Raw genomic sequence first — 20,449 nt, forward strand, 5'->3', positions numbered from 1 at the left:
TTTCACAGTGCACATATTGCTACTGTAGTAGTAGTGCTAGTCTGATTCAGTAAAGCTTAGTTTGAATTCCTTTTCTTTATTTCCTGTAGGTGGCGGCAACATGGTGGCCATTGATCTTATAGTGCAGCACGTTCACAGTCAGCTGGAGGAGGTAAGATCTACAGACATGTTCAGAAGATTTCTTGTAATATCTAGCAGCAGAGAGCACAGTATAGACAATCACAACAATTTAAAGCATCATTTCATCATAGTGGTTCTGGTTATGAAGAATTTCAGATGTCTAATATCGCCCCCTTCTGGATGAAATTTGATTTTACTTGTAAACTCATTGTAGACCAAGTGGTTCTGTTGTCTTGAAGACTCCCCATTGTCAAACACAATATTCCAGGCCACATATTTAATAACATTTTAACAGAAACATAATATATAACTATAGTTTTATTAACTAATATTTCATTGTAAAGTTGATTTAAATATATTATTTTGTTATTTTAACAGATAATGGGAGTGTCTATAAAGGTAAATTAATCCCGTTCAAGAACATATGGTCTTCAACTAAATAAATAAAAAGAGTAAAGAAAATATCATAAATTTAATTTGATTTATGAATTATTATAACATTTTAATTAACTTAGATTTGAATGTATTTATAATATTAAAAATAATATATTAATTTAAATCATTCAAATTCTTTGCACTCTGAGTCTGAAATTTTCTTATTAGTTTTTTTCATTTTTTATTCGTATTTGTCATCCTTTCGTATCAAAATGCTTGTTACGGATGTGAAAACGCAGAAAATCGAACCTGATCTGAATTTTTTTATGATGGATGAAAGTTTCGGAGGCAGTGTGTAAACATGATTGACACAACGTGAGGTCGTATTTATTTTTTTACGTGCGAAAAATTCGGGCAAAAATTTTGGACCCAGTGTGCAAAGAAAGACCTTAAGTCATTCCACCAATACTGCAATACATTTCAGGAGAAAATCAACATTTTAATTATCAAAGAAGATGCTTATTCCTTGTGAAGACATCTTCATTAATATTTCCTTTATAATACAGCAATATGTTTTGTTAAGAGAATTTTATTAATCTTCATTTTCTTCCTCCTAAATGTTTTTCCTGAGATTTATTAGAGCAATATTCAGTGTGCGGCGCGCACCTCATGAGAAGTAGTTTTAATAACGCTTGTGCATCTTGGATTGGGAATGCTTTGTAGTGGACTGATATTTGACTTGTCATGTGGTTTGTATCATTGACTGTAATATTAACTCATTTTCAGGTCCACAGGGAATCTGCAGCCACAGATTTCATCAAAATTCAAACACACTGTACATGTTCCCCAGCCTTTTCATGTTTGCTAAATATTTAGATAAATTTGATATTTTCAGCAACTAAGAAAGTAATACTCTCAGCTCAATGAAATCATTCCATAGAATCCCACAGATTTTTTCCTAAAATCAGCTCAAAATGTCCCTTTAAAGCAGATTCTGTGTGGGCCTGCTCATTTTCTGTAATACTGGTGACACGTTTTGTTTGGCCGTGCTTCCTCACCGCACTGGATTATTCTCTCTTCCCCTCTTGCTCCGCTCGTGGTGGCACAGCGTGAACTCAGCGTCAGGTAGAGTAGCACTGCTCATCTTCTCACTTCCTGTCACTGCCTGCACAGAAGTTTCCCCTCGGCACTGATCTGGGCTCAGTCCTGACAATCAGATTCAGAACTGATAATGATATTCGGAGCAGTCACAAATACAGAAGTGAGAAAACTGGCCTTAGATCAGTCTGTAGGGGGAACTTATACCAGCCTCTCAAACTGTGGCCTTCACAGCACGACGGGATCTTCCTCCTCCTGAACCCTGCTGCACTTCCTGTACAGACCAAAAGAGGGCAGAATCTCTTTGTTGACTGCTCGTTGTCACATTGGTCTTTATGTGTGGTTCAGTTTTTTAAAATAATGAATCAAGTGAATTTTAATTTGCATGAAGACACGTATCATATTTTACCTCGACGTTATTTTTTAAAATTGTTTTTGGTTTATTTTCATTTAATTTGTTGTTGTTATTATTACTATTATTATTATATTTTAATATATTAGCATTAGTATTATTCATATACTAATATGGTGTTTATTAATATTTTGGATTAGCTTTTATCTTTATTTTCAGTTTTCATTTTAGTTTGTTTTGGCAACTTTAAGCCCTTTAGTTTGTTTTAAAAGTAGTTATAATTTTAGTTTTTAAATTTTAACATTTAAATAAAAAATATATTGTAAAATAAAAATAATAATGTATAAATTATTACATTTAATTTATATACAAAAAATAAATTTTAGTATTAATTTTACTACTTAAATTTAAGCTTATTTCAGTTAGCTGTCAAGGCAGCATTTCTAATAATATATAATATATATATATATTTGCAGCGTTATTTCAATGGCTTAAAATGAGTTTCAACTTTAGTTTTTTTTTAGCAGTAAAAACACTTTCTTTTATTTGACTAAATATTAATTATAATTACATTTTTATATTTATTTTTATATATTTTTATAAATGTTGTATTGTTTATTTGCATTTATTTTTTTATTTTTTTATTTGGGGGGTAAGATATGACCTGGAAGAAAAAAATTATAAAAAGGGTCAAGCTTTATTATTATATATAGACCCACAGTGATATATTCACAGCCATGATGTTTGGGAAACCACAGACCAGCACTGATCAATCCAGTACTGCCCAGCAGTAGGGCATCATGGGATGGACGTCTCATGGCATGATATAATATGGGAGGATAGATGCTCAGCGCTGCAGTCAGGAGGGAGGCAGATACCTTCTGTTTTTCCATCCTTCAGTGTTTTACAGCAGACACCCTCCCTGCATGCCGAGTCTAAAAATACTCTGCTGTCTTCCTCCCCTTGACCTCTCTTTCTCTCACTTTCTCTTGCTCTTTCTATCTTTCCCCTCTTGCTCTCTCTCTCTCATGGTTGTCTCTGTAGCTATTGTTGAACACGGCGTCTCGCACGCACTGAAGTTTCCTATGTCTACTACAAAGACTTTCAATTTTCCATTAGGCTAGAAACGACAGCACATGAGTGTGTGTGTGTGTGTGAGAGAGAGAGAGAGAGAGAGAGAGAGACAGACAGAAAGGAGAGGAAGAGAGAGAGAGAAACATGAGGAAGTACAGCCCCCGACACAGGATGTAGCAGACCTTTGTGTCAGTGAGAGTGAATGAGAGGATGACAGCTACAACAGGACCCACACAAAATCAGATATTTTTTCCAAAAAAAAAAAAAAAGATTTTGCATAGTACTGTCACAGATTAAAGAAATGGTTCACTTAAAAATATAAATTCATTTATTAATTTTATTTCATTGTAAACTCACATGCCTGACTCTTTTAGGGCTGGGTATCACAGGTTACCTCACAACACATGATACAAATCTCACAATACTGTGCGCCATAATGCATCATCACAATATTATAAATGGATTGTGATTGAAACTGAGTGTGCCATGAATCTCTCTGGTGCCGATCACTTCACTTTTTCCATACTATGGCTACTCTTTAAAACAAAAATGTAGGCATTTTTAATGAAACTTGAGAAATATCTGTCTCCACTGAAAGTCTTTTCCACCAAAATCTTGAGGATTCAGAAAAATTCATAACATTAAAATATCTCATATGAGTCAAGCGGTTTAATCCATGATTGCTTTATAAGATGAACAGATTTAATTTAGGCCATTATTCACATGTAAACACTGATCAAATTCAAATTCAAATTCAAATTTTATTTGTCACATACATATACATACGTAGTACGACATGTAGTGAAATGTATTGTACGACTGTCCAACAAATTGTCCAACAAAATTAGAAAAACCTCAAGTTTACAAAAATACAAATAGAAAAAGTACAGTAACCATATATACAGAATAAACTAGCAATAAAATAAAATAACAAATAGATATGAGAATAAAAAATAGAATATGATTCTATATAGATTCTATAAAAAGTAAAGTGTATGTCAGTGATAAAGTGTCCGTGTGCTGTGCTGTGCAGTGCAGTAAAGTGTATAAGTGAGTAAAAGGATACTAAAGACAAAGACAAATGGTATGTAAGTCCCACTCATTTATCCTTCCGTACCTTCTACAAATTAGTGCAGATTGTACTTGAAAAATGTGCAAAGTGGAAGTGTGGGGTGATGTGATTAGAGTGGAGAGTGGTTTAGACTCCGAATGGCCTGCGGGAAGAAGCTCCTCCTCATTCTCTCTGTGTTCGCCTTCATGGAGCGGAAGCGTCTCCCTGAACGCAGCAGAGAAAAGAGTCCATTGTTGGGATGGCTGAGGTCCTTCACTATCTTCCTGGCCCTGGTCAGGCACCGCTTGCTGTAGATGTCCTGCAGGTTAGGGAGCTCGGTGTGAATGGTACGTTCCGCTGAACGCACCACCCTCTGGAGGGCTCGTCTGTCCTGCATAGTGCAGTTCCCGAACCAGGAAGTGATGCTGCCCGTCAGGACGCTCTCGATGGTGCAGGTGTAAAAAGTCTTAAGCACCCGAGAGGGAAGTCTAAAGTCCTTTAAGCGTCTCAGATGGTACAGACGCTGCCTGGCCTTCTTCACCAGGGTGCTGGTATGACAGGACCAAGTCAAGTCCTGCGTGATGTGAACACCCAGGTATCTGAAGCTGTCCACTCTCTCCACTGGAGTCCCGCTGATCGTGATCGGCTGGTACGACCGCTCCTGCTTCGTACTGAAGTCCACTATCAGCTCCTTAGTTTTGCTGATGTTCAGGTGTAGACTATTCACCTGGCACCAACTCTCCAGGTTCTTAATCTCCTGTATGTAGGCCGTCTCGTCGTTGTCTGAGATCAGGCCCAACACAACAGTGTCATCAGCAAACTTAATGATGGTGGTGGAGTTGGAAGTGGCCACACAGTCATAAGTGTACAGTGAGTACAGCAGGGGGCTCAGAACACAACCTTGAGGGGCTCCAGTGCTTAGGGTGATGGAGGATGAGGTGTGTTTACCCATCCGTACGGCTTGCTGTCTGTCCTTCAGGAAGCTGGAGATCCATTGGCACAAGGATGTGCTGAGACCAAGGACCTCCAACTTGGAGGTGAGTGTGGAGGGAATTATGGTGTTAAACGCTGAACTGTAGTCCACAAACAGCATTTTTACATAATTCCCTTTTCTGCAGTCCAGGTGACTTGTTGTGGTGTGGAGGAGGTGTGAGATGGCATCCTCCGTGGAGCGGTTATGTCTGTATGCAAACTGTAGTGGATCCAGTGTGTCTGGTAGTGATGCAATGATGAAGTCTCTGACCAGTCTCTCAAAGCACTTCATCACCACTGATGTGAGGGCTACAGGGCGATAGTCGTTTAGGCAGGTGGGCTGCGGTTTCTTGGGGACAGGAACAATGGTGGACTGCTTAAAGCATGAGGGGACTATGGACTGTTCCAGGGAGAGGTTGAAGATCTCGGTGAACACCGGTGCTAGCTGGTCAGCGCAGGCCTTCAGAACCCGACCTGTGATGCCATCTGGTCCTGCTGCCTTCCTGATGTTCACTCTCTTGAATGCCCTCCTCACGTCATGCTCCGTGATGGTGAATACGTTGTCCTCACCGGCTTCCTCAGCGTGCATGCAGTTAGCACTGCTAGCGCCGTTAGCGTGATTAGCTGCAGCCTCGAAGCGAGCATAAAAAGTGTTCAGCTCGTCAGCCAGAGAGGCGTCCGCATTCCCCGATCTGGAGGGTGGTGTTTTATAGTCCGTGATGGTTCTAAGTCCCTGCCACAGGCTCCTAGAGTCGCCATGTTGGAATTGCGACTCTAGTTTCCTCCCGTAGCGCTGCTTCGCCTCCTTCACCGATCTGCGCACGCTGTAAGATGCAGCCTTGTAATCATCCATGTTCCCGGTGATGAGCCCTGTGTTGTAGGCAGCGGAGCGGGATCTCAGGGCGTCGCGGATGGTTTTATCCACCCACGGCTTCTGGTTGGGAAACGTCCTGATGATGGTTTTCTGCACCGTATCATCCATTAGTTTCTCTATAAATCCCACAACCGCTTCCGTAAACAAGCTGACGTCATCAGAGCTGCGCCGGAACATGTCCCAGTCTGCGTCATCTAGCGCGTCCTGCAGAGCGGCCACCGATTGGTCCGTCCAGCGTTGGACCTCCCTCTGCACCGGGGCTTCCTGTTTCAGCCTCTGTTTGTAAACAGGCATGAGGAAGATGGCGGCGTGGTCCGATTTCCCAAACGGTGGTTGTGACTGTGCCTTGTAGCTGTTCTTGTATGGGGTGTAACAGTGATCTAATGTCCTTTCGCCCCTGGTGGGGCAGCTGATGTGCTGATGGAAGTTCGGCAGTGCACGCTTGAGGTTGGCACTGTTGAAATCTCCCAAAACAATGAATGCGGCGTCCCGGTGCTGTGTCTGGTGAAGGTGTAGTGTTTCATGTAAATCCCATATCGCAGTGTCCGTGTCCGCTTGAGGTGGAATATAAACGGCACTGACGATGACCGAGCTAAATTCCCGAGGGAGATAAAAAGGGCGACATTTGATGGTCAGAAGTTCAAGATTCGGTGTGCAGGAGCGTGAGAGGGGAACAATGCTCGCGCCGTCACACCAGTGTTTGTTCACCATCAGACATACTCCGCCTCCCCTAGTCTTCCCCGAGTCCAGCGTTCTGTCCATGCGGTAAACCGAGAAGAACTCGGCCGGCTGGATGGCGTGGTCTGGTACCGCTGGGTTCAGCCATGTCTCGGTGAAGCAGAGAAGGTTGCAGTCCCGAATGTCCCTCTGGAACCTGACTCTTGCCCTGAGGTCATCGAGTTTGTTATCCAGCGACTGGACATTGGCGAGCAGGACACTTGGTAAGGGAGCGCGGTGTGCGCGTGCCCTCAGCCTGTTCCTGACGCCGGCTCGTTTCCCTCGAGGACGCCGGTACGGGTCGGGTCCTTTGTTCCTCCTCAGGATCTCGCTTGGCCAGGATGGGTCCGGGTTCAAAATCGGCGAAAGGTTAGTGCATTGTGCACCAATAGAAATAAGAGTGGCCCTGTCGTATGTAAGAATGGCCATCTTACAAAAAGAAACCGGTGTATATAGTTAACAATACGAAAAAATAACAAAAAAAGACAAAGTTTGGTCGGAGCAGTCGTGACGGCAGCCGATCTCACCGGCGCCATCTACATCTTTGATCAATGCACAGACATATCAAATATATTAAACAGAAGCTCAAACATGTGTGACTCCGTAAATGACAGAATTGTTGGGTGAACTATCACTTTAAGAGGAGGTCAGTGCCATCAGACTTCATTTGGTCCATTACTAATCGTCATTGACATCAAACCTGTCGTAGCTCTTCATATTTGAACGTGCATGAAAGACTTAAATTTCCATCAGTTCCCCACATAGGCTACCATAAGGCTTCAGGCAACTTATATCACATCACATTTCTACAGTGGGGAAAAAAAATTTTTGATCCCCCGTTAATTTTGTACGTTTGTCCACTTGCGGATTACAGAAAAAGATGGCGCTGATGATGGCAGCTATTATGCGTTGCTCTTCAGTGTTTGTACTGTTTTTGTTTGTTTTCCCTGTTTTTTGTTTTTCAAATACGATCAGTTTTACCAGGGATGACCTGTTGAACATTCGGCAGAACACACCACAAAATCTTTTACCAGATTTAGATTTTTCGGCCGTTTTGCTGGACATTGTAGTTGGCGGAGCCGTAGCTCTGGTCAAACGCTACAGGAGGCGCAGGCGGCGGGGAAGAGAGGCGGAGCGCTCGTGAAGCTTCGTCAGCGCGGATTTCTGGCAAATCTCTGCTCTCTACCCAACAAAATGGACGAACTCCTTCTGCTCTCTCGGACAAACAAGGATTTTTCTAACTCTGCTGCTCTGTGTTTCACGGAAACCTGGCTGAATGGCGACATACCGGACAGCGCGATTCATCTGCCTAATTATCAGCTGATCAGAGCAGATCGGGACGCAGAATCAACAGGGAAATCGCACGGCGGCGGGACGTGCTTTTACATCAATGAGAGGTGGTGTACAGATGTAACTGTTAAAGATGTGCTGTTCAGAGCTAGAAACGCTCTTCATTAACTGCAAGCCGTTCTATTCGCCGCGAGAGTTCTGCTCCTTCATTCTCGTGAGTGTTTACATTCCATTGCAAGCGCACGTGAGCTCAACTCTACAGAAACTCGCTGATATGATCACAGACACAGAACAACAACACCCAGACTCCGTTTTAATCATTCTCAGGGACTTTCATAAAGCAAATCTCTCCCGCGAACTGCCAAAATACAGACAGCATGTTACATGTCCCACCAGAGACAGTAATATATTGGATCACTGTTACACAACAATAAAGGACGCATATCACTCTGTTCCACGAGCAGCTTTAGGACTCTCTGATCACTGTTTGGTTCATCTTATTCCGAGCTACAGGCAGAAACTTAAGTCTGCAAAGCCTGTATTAAGATCTGTTAAAAGATGGACTAATGAAAAAGAGCGGGATCTACAAGCCTGTTTCGACCTCACTGATTGGACTGTTTTTGAAGATGCTGCCACCGATCTGGACTAGCTCACAGAGACTGTAACATCTTATATCAGTTTCTGTGAGGATATGTGCATTCCTAACAGGACTCACATCTAATCTACAACAATGACAAACCATGGTTCACTGCAAAACTCAGACAGCTCCGTCAGGCCAAAGAAGATAGCAGGGGGACCTTGCGGGTGCTGCAGGATTTCAGTCCTTCACCAATTGTTTTCTTGGTGACTATGGTCCCAGCTGCCTTGAGATCATTGACAAGATCCTCCCGTGTAGTTCTGGGCTGATTCCTCACTGTTCTTATGATCATTGAAACTCCACGAGGTGAGATCATGCATGGAGCCTCAGACCGAGGGAGATTGACAGTTATTTTGTGTTTCTTCCATTTGCGAATAATCTCACCAACTGTTGTCACCTTCTCACCAAGCTGCTTGGCTATGGTCTTGTAGCCCATTCCAGCCTTGTGTACGTCTCCAGTCTTGCCCCTGACATCCTTGGACAGCTCTTTGGAGAGTTTGGGATCTGATTGATTGATTGCTTCTGTGGACAGGTGTCTTTTATACAGGTAACAAACTGAGATTAGGAGCATTCCCTTTAAGAGACTGCTCCTGACCTTAGCTCCTTACCTATATAAAAGACACCCGGGAGCCAGAAATCTAGCTGATTGATAAGGGGATCAAATACTTATTTCACTCATTAAAATGCAGATCAATTTATAACTTTTTTGAAATGCGTTTTTCTGGATTTTTTTTTTGTCTCACTGTTCAAATAAACCTACCATTATTATAGACTTATCATTTATTGTTTTCTTTGTCAGTGGGCAAAATTGTCATTTTGGGTGAACTGTACCTTTAAAATGAGACTGAATGGCACAATCAGTGCTGGATGATTTGTCCACAGAACATGCACACTGTGTGCTGAAGTGCCTTTCGCAGCTGTCACACTCTTGTTCCACTCGGAGTCATGTGACCGCCTCATCCTCCTTTACCTGATAGTGTGTGACGTCTCTTTTCTTGTCCTTCTCTTCCTGTTGTCATTGTCTGTTTTTCTGTTGTTTGTCACTTCCCCCACAGAGAAAGCTCCGCTGGGATATGTGAGGAGATTTGCTTCTGATTTTTGGGGGGGTTTTTTTGTTTTATGTTTTATGCTGTTGTATTACAAACCATAAGTAGAACAGCAGGGATCTTGGTGTGATTTCCAAAGACTGCATATTGTCACTTCACTTCTATGTTTTAATGAAGCATCTAATTTAAATGTAAATCAATGACATGACTGTTATGCTTTACATTGAAGGTGGTGTTTTGTTTGTGACAGGATGCAGTCTTTGAGTGCTTGTGAAATTGAATCATGGGATACTCCCAAAAAAGCCTGACCTACTCAGAGCTCAAGCTTTCTAACAGATGTAATTAACCAATAGTCTTTGTAAGCTGGAGTGAACAGTGGCTTCAAAAAATATTTGAACACTTAATGCATAACTATTGACGTGTGAATGTTTGGGCTTGGTTTTATATTTTTTTATGTCTTTGAAAGAAGTCTTTTATGCTCCGCAAGACTGACATTTATTTGATCAAAAACAGTCAAATATTGTGAAATATTATTACAATTTATAATAACTGTTTTCTATTTGAATATGTAGTAAAATGTAATTTATTCCTGTGATGCAAATTTTCAGCATAATTACTCCAGTCATGTCACATGATCCTTCAAAAATTATTCTAATATGCTGATTTGCTGCTCAAGAAACATTTATTATTATCAGTGTAGAAAAGAGTTGTGCTGCTGCATAAGTGGTGTGGAAGTGACATATTTTTCTGGATTCTTTGATGGATAGAAAGTTCAAAAGAACTGCGTTTATTTGAAACTGAAATATTTGTTACAAATTAAAAGTCTCTACTGTCACTTTTGATTGATTTAATGCATCCTTGCTAAAAAAAACAAAAAAAAAAAACCTATTGACCCCAAACATTTCAACAGTCCAACCTAATGAACAAAACATTTCACTAAAATAAATTTTAAAATGTAAAACAAATACAATGAAAAGGTGTGGGGAAATACTTTTTGGGGCCACCATATACATATATCTAAACACGAATTCATAGACGGGTCAGTTTTTCATTTGGAGATTGTCCTTTGGTTCTCTGTTATATAAATCATTCCTGTATGCTTCTAAATCCTCGCTTCACGCTCTCCTCTAACATTGCATTAACATTTGGGTGACACTTGTAGCTATTGTGTGAGCATGTGTCTCTCTCCGCCTGTGTAGTGCTGGAATGAATGTATCTTTTAATTCCACTGCGTTGACGACTTCCTGTCTGTTTCTGTCTCTTGCCGGTGATGATGGTAACAGGGCGGCCCTGGCGTCTGCCCATCAGGCACAGCCCCTTCCGCAGACCCTCAGTGTTCTGGAGAGTACGCCGCAGGTCCGCGGCATGCACACAATCATCAGGTCAGAGACACACGCACACACACACGTCTGTGCCGCAGAAGTTTTCTTCACACATCTCACAGCAGTGTAAATGCAGTGCATTGTGTAAAACTTGACAGTACTGAGAGTTTCCAGACTAACTGTACAGCATCTCATATGGCTGTCCAGAGTGAAGTAACGTAGAAAGACCTTATGCAAAACAGTATTATAGTTTTGATGCTTATAGTTCGAAAATGTGTATTGTATAAAAGTAGACACAATCTCCAAAAATATGCCAATTTTTTACATAACATATGAAGAGAGAATTCACAGTTTTGTAAATACAAACAACAGCAGGAGGTAACATCATACCCTGTGATGTGCTATTGGAGTTTTTATTATTTTAAGATTTTTAAGCTTAGCTTTGTTTCCTTTTTTTTTTTTTTTTCAGTTGTCTGTTTTTTGGTTTAGTTTTGGTTGGTTTTGTTTTGTAGTTTGTTTTTTTGTTGTTTATATTGTTTATTTTTTTTGGCATAGTTTTGTTTTGTTTTATGCTCGTTTTTTGGTTTGTTTTTGCTTGGTTTTGTAATTTTTTTTTTTTTATTGTAGTTTGTTCTTTTTCTTTTTGTATTTTTTGTAGTTTTTTTATGTTAGCTTAAGTTTGTTTCCTTTTATTTGTTTGTTTTGTGGGTTTTTTTTATTTAGTTTAGTTCCGCTTCAATTCGGTCACTCTACATTGCTATGGGAAATACCTTTTTCTTGAATACTACTGAAGCCTTATTGAATCACGCCAGTGAAACTGGCCAATGGCGTTCAAGCGTGCGAAATATGAGCAGGAATCCCACTCTATATAAGGCAGTGCTTGTAGGTCATCCATTCAGAATCTTTTTCTTCAGCCAACCTTCTACTAGAAGCAGAAAACCTATCAACAAGACTACTCACTGTGATATACACGCTGCAGCGGACGCGCCTATTCTTCCCCTGCTGTGTTCTGGTGAGCTTTGGAAGCAAGATGACTCGCGATTGCCTCTCCTGTGCGGAGCCAATCAAACTCTCTGATGGCCATGACTCGTGCGTCTTCTGCCTGGGTCGTGCCCAAGCAGAGGCGGCGCTTGGGGGGTCGGACTGCCCCCCACTGCGGAGATATGAGTTTCTGGACTCTCCGGCTCCGTGTGGCCATGGTCCAAGGCGCCCAACTAGCTCTGGCGTGCTCTTCCTCTGCAGCCTCTTTCGAGCCAAGGAGGAAAGTGCCGCGGGTTTCTGATGCGGATCTATCAGGATCAGGTGATGAGCCCGCGCTGGCTCAGTGCCCACGCGCTCCTCACCCCCCCTGCTGCAGGTCCCTTTCCAGTGCGCTTCATGACCGCTGATCCCCTTCCCCGACGCTCAAGATGTGGTGTCTTTCGGTGCCATGGAGGGCACTGAAGAGGCGGATGATGCCATTTCGGTGGCAGCGTCTGCGAGAGAGGAGTGGTCCAACAGCCCGCTGGATTACACTGCGCCCCATGGCAGCGACGCGGGGTGATGTCGAGCTCCTAAGCGTCCTGTCCAAGGCAGTGGATGAGCTCGGGTTGGAGTGGGCGCCTCCTGCCGAGTCGGCCAGAAGCAGTCTGGACGAGTGGTACGTCCAGTCGGATCGCGGCCGCAAAGACACCCCACGGAGACCCTTTTTCCCCGAGGTGCACAACGAGAGAAAGTCGTGGAATCAGTCGGGTGCATAATCCGGGATCCTCCCTCCTGTCTTCTGTGGATGGAGCTGACCAAGTGGGGTATGTCACGGAGCGCTTCGTTGAAGCACAGAAGCAGTCGAAGGCCATTAGCCACTTCCTGCCAAAGCGCGCCGGCACGAAACCTCATGCTCATTCCCGCTCCTCCTCAGCGCAGCATGCGGGAAGACCGCACGCCCCTTCTGCTGCTCTTCGATGCGAACATGAGCCGGCGGTGAGGTCAAGACAACCGTGGCCGAAGCGTCATCAGGGCTCGAAGGGCCAGAGACCCCGCCCTGGCAGAAACGGAGGACCACCGGCACCGGAATCAAAGCCACGTTCCTGATGCTGTCTCTCGGAGGAGGAAAGCTGCACCCAGCGCCGAAGACGAGCCACTGAAGAAGTCCGCTCGCTCAGCTGTGTGTGCTCACCACGCCCCCCTGCCTGTTGTGGGTGGCGAGAGCAATTGTCATGTTTGTGTTTTGACTGTTCCACTATGCAGTGTAATAAAGTCGAAAAACATACAAAACTCACCTCAAAATCAGGGCAGTTTTCCTCCTCTCACTCCCCTCTCCCCCATCACTCACTCTCACAGTCGCGTGGTATTAAACTCCCCACCCCCCAACGGCGAGTTACCCCTCACGGTGTGCAGTCCGCCTCGCCCGCTGTTACAGTTCACAGAAGCGTGGCAGGCACTGCCAGGGGTATCAGAGTGGGTTGTGAAATCAATAAAGAACGGCTACACGCTTCAGTTCTTCCGCAGACCGCCCCGTTTCAACGGTGTGTTAATGTCCACTGTGCGGGAGCGGAATGCCTCCGTTCTGCGAGAGGAGATATACAATCTTCTTGTATAGCGTGCTGTAGAGGCAGTACCCCTCACAGACCGCGAGGGTGGCTTCTACGGTCGTTATTCTCTGGTGCCAAAGAAAGACGGCAGACTCCGCCCAATCTTGGACCTGAGACCGCTGAATCGCACGCTTTCAAAGCACTCGTTCAAAATTATTACGCGGAGACAAATCCTCTCACATATCAGGCCAGGAGATTGGTTTATCTCCATGGATTTAAAGGATGCTTATTTTCACATTCAAGTAGCCCACCGCCACAGGTGCTTCCTGAGATTTGCATTCGAGGGGATAGCGTACCAATGCACGGACCTGCCCTTCGGCTTATCCCTGGCCCCTCGTACATTTCTGAAATGCGTAGACGCTGCTCTCTCTCCTCTAAAGCAGAGCGGAATGCGCTGCTCAGTGACAAACTCAAACTCCTTGCTCATATTCAGAGCTTAGGGCTGACTGTAAATATGCAAAAAAGCATGCTGGTACCGAGCCAGAACATCTCCTTTTTAGGAGTGGAGTTGAACTCAATCAATATGCGAGCGCGTTTGTCGGAGGAGCGCTCACAAAAACTGATCAGCTCTCTCACACTCTTCAAACTACGGCGTTCTTCCCCGCTAAAATGCTTTCAGAGGACGCTCGGCCAGATGGCTGCTGCTTTGACAGTGTGCAATCGAGGGCTCCTACATATGGCGCACGGGCACCTTGCGCATCACAATGACGCGTGACTGTTTGCACACGCTGACCCCTTGGCACAATATGACTCTGTATCGCCGGGGTGTTCGTATTGGCCAAGTGATCAGGCGAAAGAATGTTACGACAGATGCATTGAGCATGGGCTGGGGAGCCGTATGCGATGGCATACCAGCCTTCGGGACATGGTCAGAAACAGAGAAGTCATGGCACATAAACTGTCTGGAGCTCCGTGCTGTACACCTAGTGCTCGAGTGCTTTCTCCCAGACATTCTTCACCGTCACGTTCTCATCAGGACGGACAGCATGACAGTGGTAGCATTTATAAATCACCATGGCGGCATGAGCTCGCGACCACTGCTGCGGCTGGCGAGAGACCTCCTTCTGTGGGCAGATCGACACCCCCTCTCCATCCGTGCAGTACATGTCCCCGGACGCCTGAACTATGGCGCGGATTTTTTCTGCCTCGCGTGCTTTACAAAATCAGAGAGGAAAAGGAATCTGTTCTGTTAGTGGCACCGAAATGGCCCAATCAGCCGTGGTTCCCAGAACTGGTGGAGATGCTGGTAGCCCCCCTGTGGACTATCCCACTGAAGAGAAACCTCCTCTCTCAAGCACAAGGAACGATATGGCACCCAAATCCGGAGTCATGGAGCCTTCAGGTCTGGCTGCTCGACGGAGCTTGCCAGTAACAGATGCACTTCCTTAGCGCGTGCTGAACACTATCTCTGAGGCTAGGGCTCCTTCCACGAGGTGTCTTTGCGCACATAAATGGAGAGTTTTTTCAATTTGGTGCGTATCGTGGGGCGAAAACCCAATCAACTGCCCGATACCAATAATTCTTGCCTTCCTCCAAGAGCGATTTGATAGTGGTCATATGCCATCCACACTGAAAGTGTATGTGGCCGCTATAACAGCCTTTCACGCGCACGTCGAAAATCGCCCGATCGGCAGAAATGAACTGATCATAGGGTTTTTAAAAGGAGCAAGAAGGCTGAACCTTCCTCGCCCTTCTACTCTACCCACTTGGGACTTGGCGCTTGTGCTTGACGCTCTCACGGGACCCCCGTTCGAGCCCATACAATCAGCGAACTTGCGAGTGCCCTCTCTCGAGACTGCGCTCCTGCTCACGCTGGCCTCTGTTAAGCGACTTGGAGACCTGCAGGCACTTTCAATTGACGACTCGTGTATTGAATTCGGGCCAGGTGTTTGCAGACTCACCTTGAAGCCTAATAAAGGATATGTGCCTAAAGTGCTTTCGACTCCATTTAAAGCACAGGTCATAACACTATCTGCTCCCCAAAACACCGCTTAATGAGCCGCTTAATGCACTGCTGTGCCCTGTACGTGCGGTGCGCACTTATATCGAGCACTCTAGACAGTTCAGACTCTCGGAGCAGTTATTTTTATGTTTTGGTGGGCGCACAAAAGGACTGCCTGTGTCCAAGCAAAGGCTGTCACATTGGATCGTCGACGCAATTGCTTTGGCTTACAGCTCTAAGGGCGTGGAATGTCCGATAGGGGTTCGGGCCCACTCAACCCGCGGACTCGCATCATCCTGGGCCTGGGCAAATGGCATGTCTATTCAGGAGATTTGTACGGCAGCAGGCTGGTCATCACCCAGCACTTTCGCAAGGTTTTATAACCTAGATGTGTCGTCGCTTGCCTCGCATGTGCTGTCAGTGCAAGCAACGCACGCGCCTACTCAGCCTCAGCTATGATCTGTGTATCAGTGGTTTCGACTAGGTCGTATACACCCTGTATTGACGCACCACCAATTCAATGCGGTCCCTAACAGTTTATCACAATGTTTTGATATAGTTCACCACGTCTTTTAGGACTTGATCACCATCATACTCTGCTTATTGAGCACCGCTACGGCCGTGCATCATAACACATGATTTCATTGAAATTAAACAAATTCAACTAATCTATATGTGAACGCGCCGAAACCACCGCCATTTCACATTCTCTGTTTCACCGGACTTAACTCCGCCCCTGGTGTGACGTGGCATCGTGTAGTTGCGGTTCCCTCGGTTCCCCGAAATGAGGGAATGAGACATTGCTCTTATTGCCATGTCACCGAGCTCAGGATCTTAGAATGCAAGTTGCTTCAGTCAAAAATTCTGAATGGATGACGTACAAGCACTGCCTTATATAGAGTGGGATTCCCGCACATATTTCAAGCGCTTGAACGCCATTGGCCAGTTTCACTGGCGTGATTCAATAAGGCTTCAGTAGTATTCGAGAAAAAGGTATTTCCCATAGCAATGTCTCGTTCCCCCATTTCGGGGAACCAAGGTTACGTGAGTAACCGAGAGCATTTTCTTTTCTTTTTGGATGGTTTTATTTTGTAATTTAATAAAAATTTTTAGCGTAGTTTTGCTTTGTTTTTTATTATGTTTTATGATCTTTTTTGTTTTGATTGGGGGTTTTTTTGTTTTTTTTTTGTTTGTTTTTTTTTCTCTTTATTTATTTTTATTTATTTATTTTTTATTTTTTTGCTTTACCCACCACCTTAGAACAGGAGGTAACATCACCTGTGATGTGCTATTGGAGGGTTTTTTATTTTTATTTTTTTAGTATGGTTTTCTTTTTGGTTGAAAAAGAACCCCTCCCACCCCCCACCCTCTCAGAACATACCAGTGACCCATTGTTGGGTGAAAATTGTCCCTCCCCCTCATACTACCTGTGACCAACTACCAGTTTCAAGAAGCAGAAGCCAGTGGCTGAAATGTACTCATTTTGAAAGTTTTTTTTGTTGCTTTCGTCCATGTCACAGGCTGTGCGTGGTTATGCCAGGCTGTAACGTAAACCAACGGCTATTGCATGGTAAAATAGGGGAAGTCCTACTATATATCCTGCCTAAATGCCTGTTAGAAAAATTGCATTGGTCCATATGTTTTATGAGGTCTTAAATGTCTGATTAACTATGTTAGATTAACTAGTAAAACAAAAAAAAAATTGAAAAAAAAATTATAATAGTAATAAATTGTAATATATTATGTAATATATTTTGAATAAAAAGTTTACAAGGTTATAAAAAAGATCTTCCATTTTAAATTTTTTGAACACAAATGTTTTGTCATTTTAGTAAGTAAATTTATTGTTCGCGCTTGTTACAGAAATAAAGAGACCAGTCGAGACGAGTTCATCTTCTACTCCAAGAGGTTAATGCGGCTCCTCATTGAGAGAGCGCTGTCCTTCCTTCCATCTCAGGTGAGAAAAGAGTGACAGACCAAGCAAAGATGGAGGGATTGCTAGGAAATCTTAAGATTGACCTAGTAACGGCACGCAAACGGATTTGAGCGTGTGGGCATGGAGACCTAGTCTTGAACATGGAAACTTGTCTCACTTGTCCACCGCAGTGGAAACTCAGACTAACTCAACAAACTCAACATGATAGAAATCGTCTTAGCAATGCGCAGCAGCAACACAGTGACCTTTACACTTAAAACGCTCACAGGAGAAGTGCAGTGAGCTAGTGAGCTTCATGATGTTGCTGCTGACATTTTACTGTGGCTTTTAATCAGAGAGGAAGATCAGTTTATCTACATGTGCTATGCCTGGACAAAAACAGCTTGGCGTTTCAGTTTGTCTGTGATCTGCTGCAGGTTCACATTGTTCAGACCCCACAAGGAGAAGATTACGAGGGCCGAACCTTTCATGGGAAGAGGGTAAGAAAATAATGTGCCTCGAAAAACTTCTTTTTGTGCTATCTCTTGGTGCTTCAGCCTAATCAATCTGCTCGTTTGGGGATTTTCTCTGTCATACAGAAATGTCTTTGTTCTGTGTGGAGTAAAAAAGTTTAGGCCCCAAAAAGGAAATCACAGACTCTCCCTCTTTTTTGTTTTGAGCAGATTACGGGTGTGTCGATTCTCAGGGCGGGAGAGACCATGGAGCCCGCGCTTAGGGCCGTGTGTAAAGACGTCCGCATTGGCAAAATCCTCATCCAGACCAATCAGGACACAGGAGAGCCTGAGGTAACGCCCCTTTCTGCTCTTACTACCCCCCAGAATTTACACACATCAGTTCAAGAGAGATAAAGTAAATTTTAAATTGATTTTATTTATTTGGTAACACTTTAGTTTAGGGACCAATTCTCACTGTTAACTAGTTGCTTATTAGCTGCATATCAGCTGTTTATTAGTACTTATAAAGCACATATTAATACCTTATTCTGCATGACCATATTTTAGATCCCTTAATCCTACCCCATACCTGAACTTAACAACTACCTTACTAAATACTAATAAGCAGCAAATTAAGAGTTTGAGGCAAACGTTTTATTTAATAGTGAGAATTGGTCACCAAACTAAAGTGTTACCATTTGTTTATTTACTTATTTAAATTGTTTTATTTGAAAGATTATTGTTAAACGTTTTCTGAGCAAGACATTTCAATGTTACAGTATTTTGTGTTATTAGTACAATTTATAGATATTTTGTAGTTTATAACATTTTCTTCTTTTTTTTGAGTGTAGTATCGGTTTTCTTTTTTTTCTTAAGAATTTAACTTTTATTTAATTTTTAATTTTAGTTTTTGGATTTGCAATCAATTAAGTAATTCAAATTATGATCAATCTCAATTTATTCATAGTTAACATATTCAGTTTCTTTTCTAGGAAAGAAAACTAAATATGTGAAAACATTCGTTTCAGCGATTTGTGTAGTTGACACATTTAATTTTTATATATATATATATATATATATATATATATATATATATATATATATATATATATATATATATATATATATATATATATATATATATATATATATATATATTTTACTGTATGTATTTATAAAAAAGACAATGAAAATACGAAATCTGTGTGCAGCAGTGCTCTAGGTCTAGTTTTTTAGAGTACCACTCTTAACATATTCCCATTACCTGCCTTCAGTCATTTTGCACAATATAATATAGTAAATATAATTTTTAAAGAAATAAATATTTACATAATTGCACTCACTTGTTAATTTTGATTTAGTAATTTGATTGATTCATTCATTTAGACATGTTATTGCTGCACATTTCACTTGTCTTTTCTGTTGCCGTCCAGTTGCACTATTTGCGTCTGCCCAAAGGCATCAGCGAGGATCACGTGATTCTGATGGACTGCACGGTGTCCACCGGAGCGGCAGCCATGATGGCCATCAGAGTTTTACTTGTAAGTCTGCATTTGAACCTTTTTTTCTTGCACAACACCTCTCGCCGTCTAATGGAACTGATAGTGTGCAGTGGCACAGACACACGCCTACTCAGGCACCACATGTAGAGCGGCCCAGTTTGTTTGTCTGTCAGTGTAGGCGTAGCAGAGAAACCTCACTAGCTGACAGCAGCCATAGAGCATGACATAACTTTACACATTCTCACATATTGATTCTGCAGAGCTGTATTTCAGTTTCTGTGACCGTTTTTGGCACCGGTGGAAGTTTTACAAAATAAACCCTCTGAGAACACACTCTTTACTGTCACACATGTTTAAATATAATTCATTTACTAACACTGAAGATGCATGAACTAAAAAAAAATCATCCACATCTGCGATTATATATTAAATGCAATACTTCTGTGGTGGAAATGACTTTTTGGGGGGGGCACACTGTTCAATATGAAAACTACAGGCAGAGAGTGGAGGAACAGGACTGTATTTTCTTCATGAGGTGTATGTGTGTGTGTGTGTAGGATCATGATGCTCAGGAGGATAAGATCCTGCTGGTGTCTCTGCTGATGGCTGAGATGGGCGTCCATTCTGTGGCCTATGCCTTTCCTCAGGTCAAAATCATCACAACCGCCGTCGACAAGAAGGTCAACGACCTGTTCCACATCATCCCCGGCATAGGTGAGACTCTGAACCCCAACATTACTCTGGCTTTTGTCCTAAAAAAATAATAAATTATACTTTGCTTAATGGAAAGTGAAGACTTTTTACCTCTAGGACCTATAGGACCATTAAAGTTTTTGCAATGTGTGATTTTTGCTGTATAGTTATTACTTTTATATATTATTATATATTAACCCTTTTGACGTGGATAACCGGTGCGATTTGTAGCATTTTGACCAATCAGACACACAATTTTGCATTTGATTTAACAAATCAACTAGTTATTAGATTAACAAATGGTCACAGACCCCCTCACCCAATACACATACTGGTGCTGGTGTGTCTGTCAACGACTCCAGGCCACTGGCTCCATGGCAACCCATCTGATAAGACTTGTTTTATTGCTCAAAGGAATGCGGGAACTCACTTCTTTGCCCCTTA

The 20,449-nt window shown here is 42.9% G+C and overlaps 1 protein-coding gene across 4 annotated transcripts in view; it reads left to right on the top strand.

Moving 5' to 3' along the window:
- Positions 1–20,449, top strand: part of LOC306860318 (uridine-cytidine kinase-like 1) — a gene marked incomplete at its 5' end in the record, with an annotated part of 48,439 nt that overhangs the window by 24,372 nt on the left and 3,618 nt on the right. For 2 of the 4 annotated variants that reach the window (XM_079401955.1, XM_079401956.1), the window contains 8 exons: positions 90–151; positions 9,616–9,635; positions 10,890–10,988; positions 17,304–17,397; positions 17,793–17,855; positions 18,039–18,161; positions 19,244–19,351; positions 19,870–20,026. In XM_079401955.1, the coding sequence (XP_079258081.1) occupies positions 90–151; positions 9,616–9,635; positions 10,890–10,988; positions 17,304–17,397; positions 17,793–17,855; positions 18,039–18,161; positions 19,244–19,351; positions 19,870–20,026 (726 nt within the window). Of the gene's footprint in view, positions 1–89; positions 169–9,615; positions 9,636–10,889; positions 10,989–17,303; positions 17,398–17,792; positions 17,856–18,038; positions 18,162–19,243; positions 19,352–19,869; positions 20,027–20,449 lie in introns of all 4 variants that reach the window. The other 2 variants (XM_079401958.1, XM_079401957.1) reach the window with 1 other exon arrangement.

The sequence above is a fragment of the Barbus barbus genome (genome assembly GCF_936440315.1).
Source record: "Barbus barbus genome assembly, chromosome: 41".
NCBI classification, from domain to species: Eukaryota; Metazoa; Chordata; class Actinopteri; order Cypriniformes; family Cyprinidae; genus Barbus; species Barbus barbus.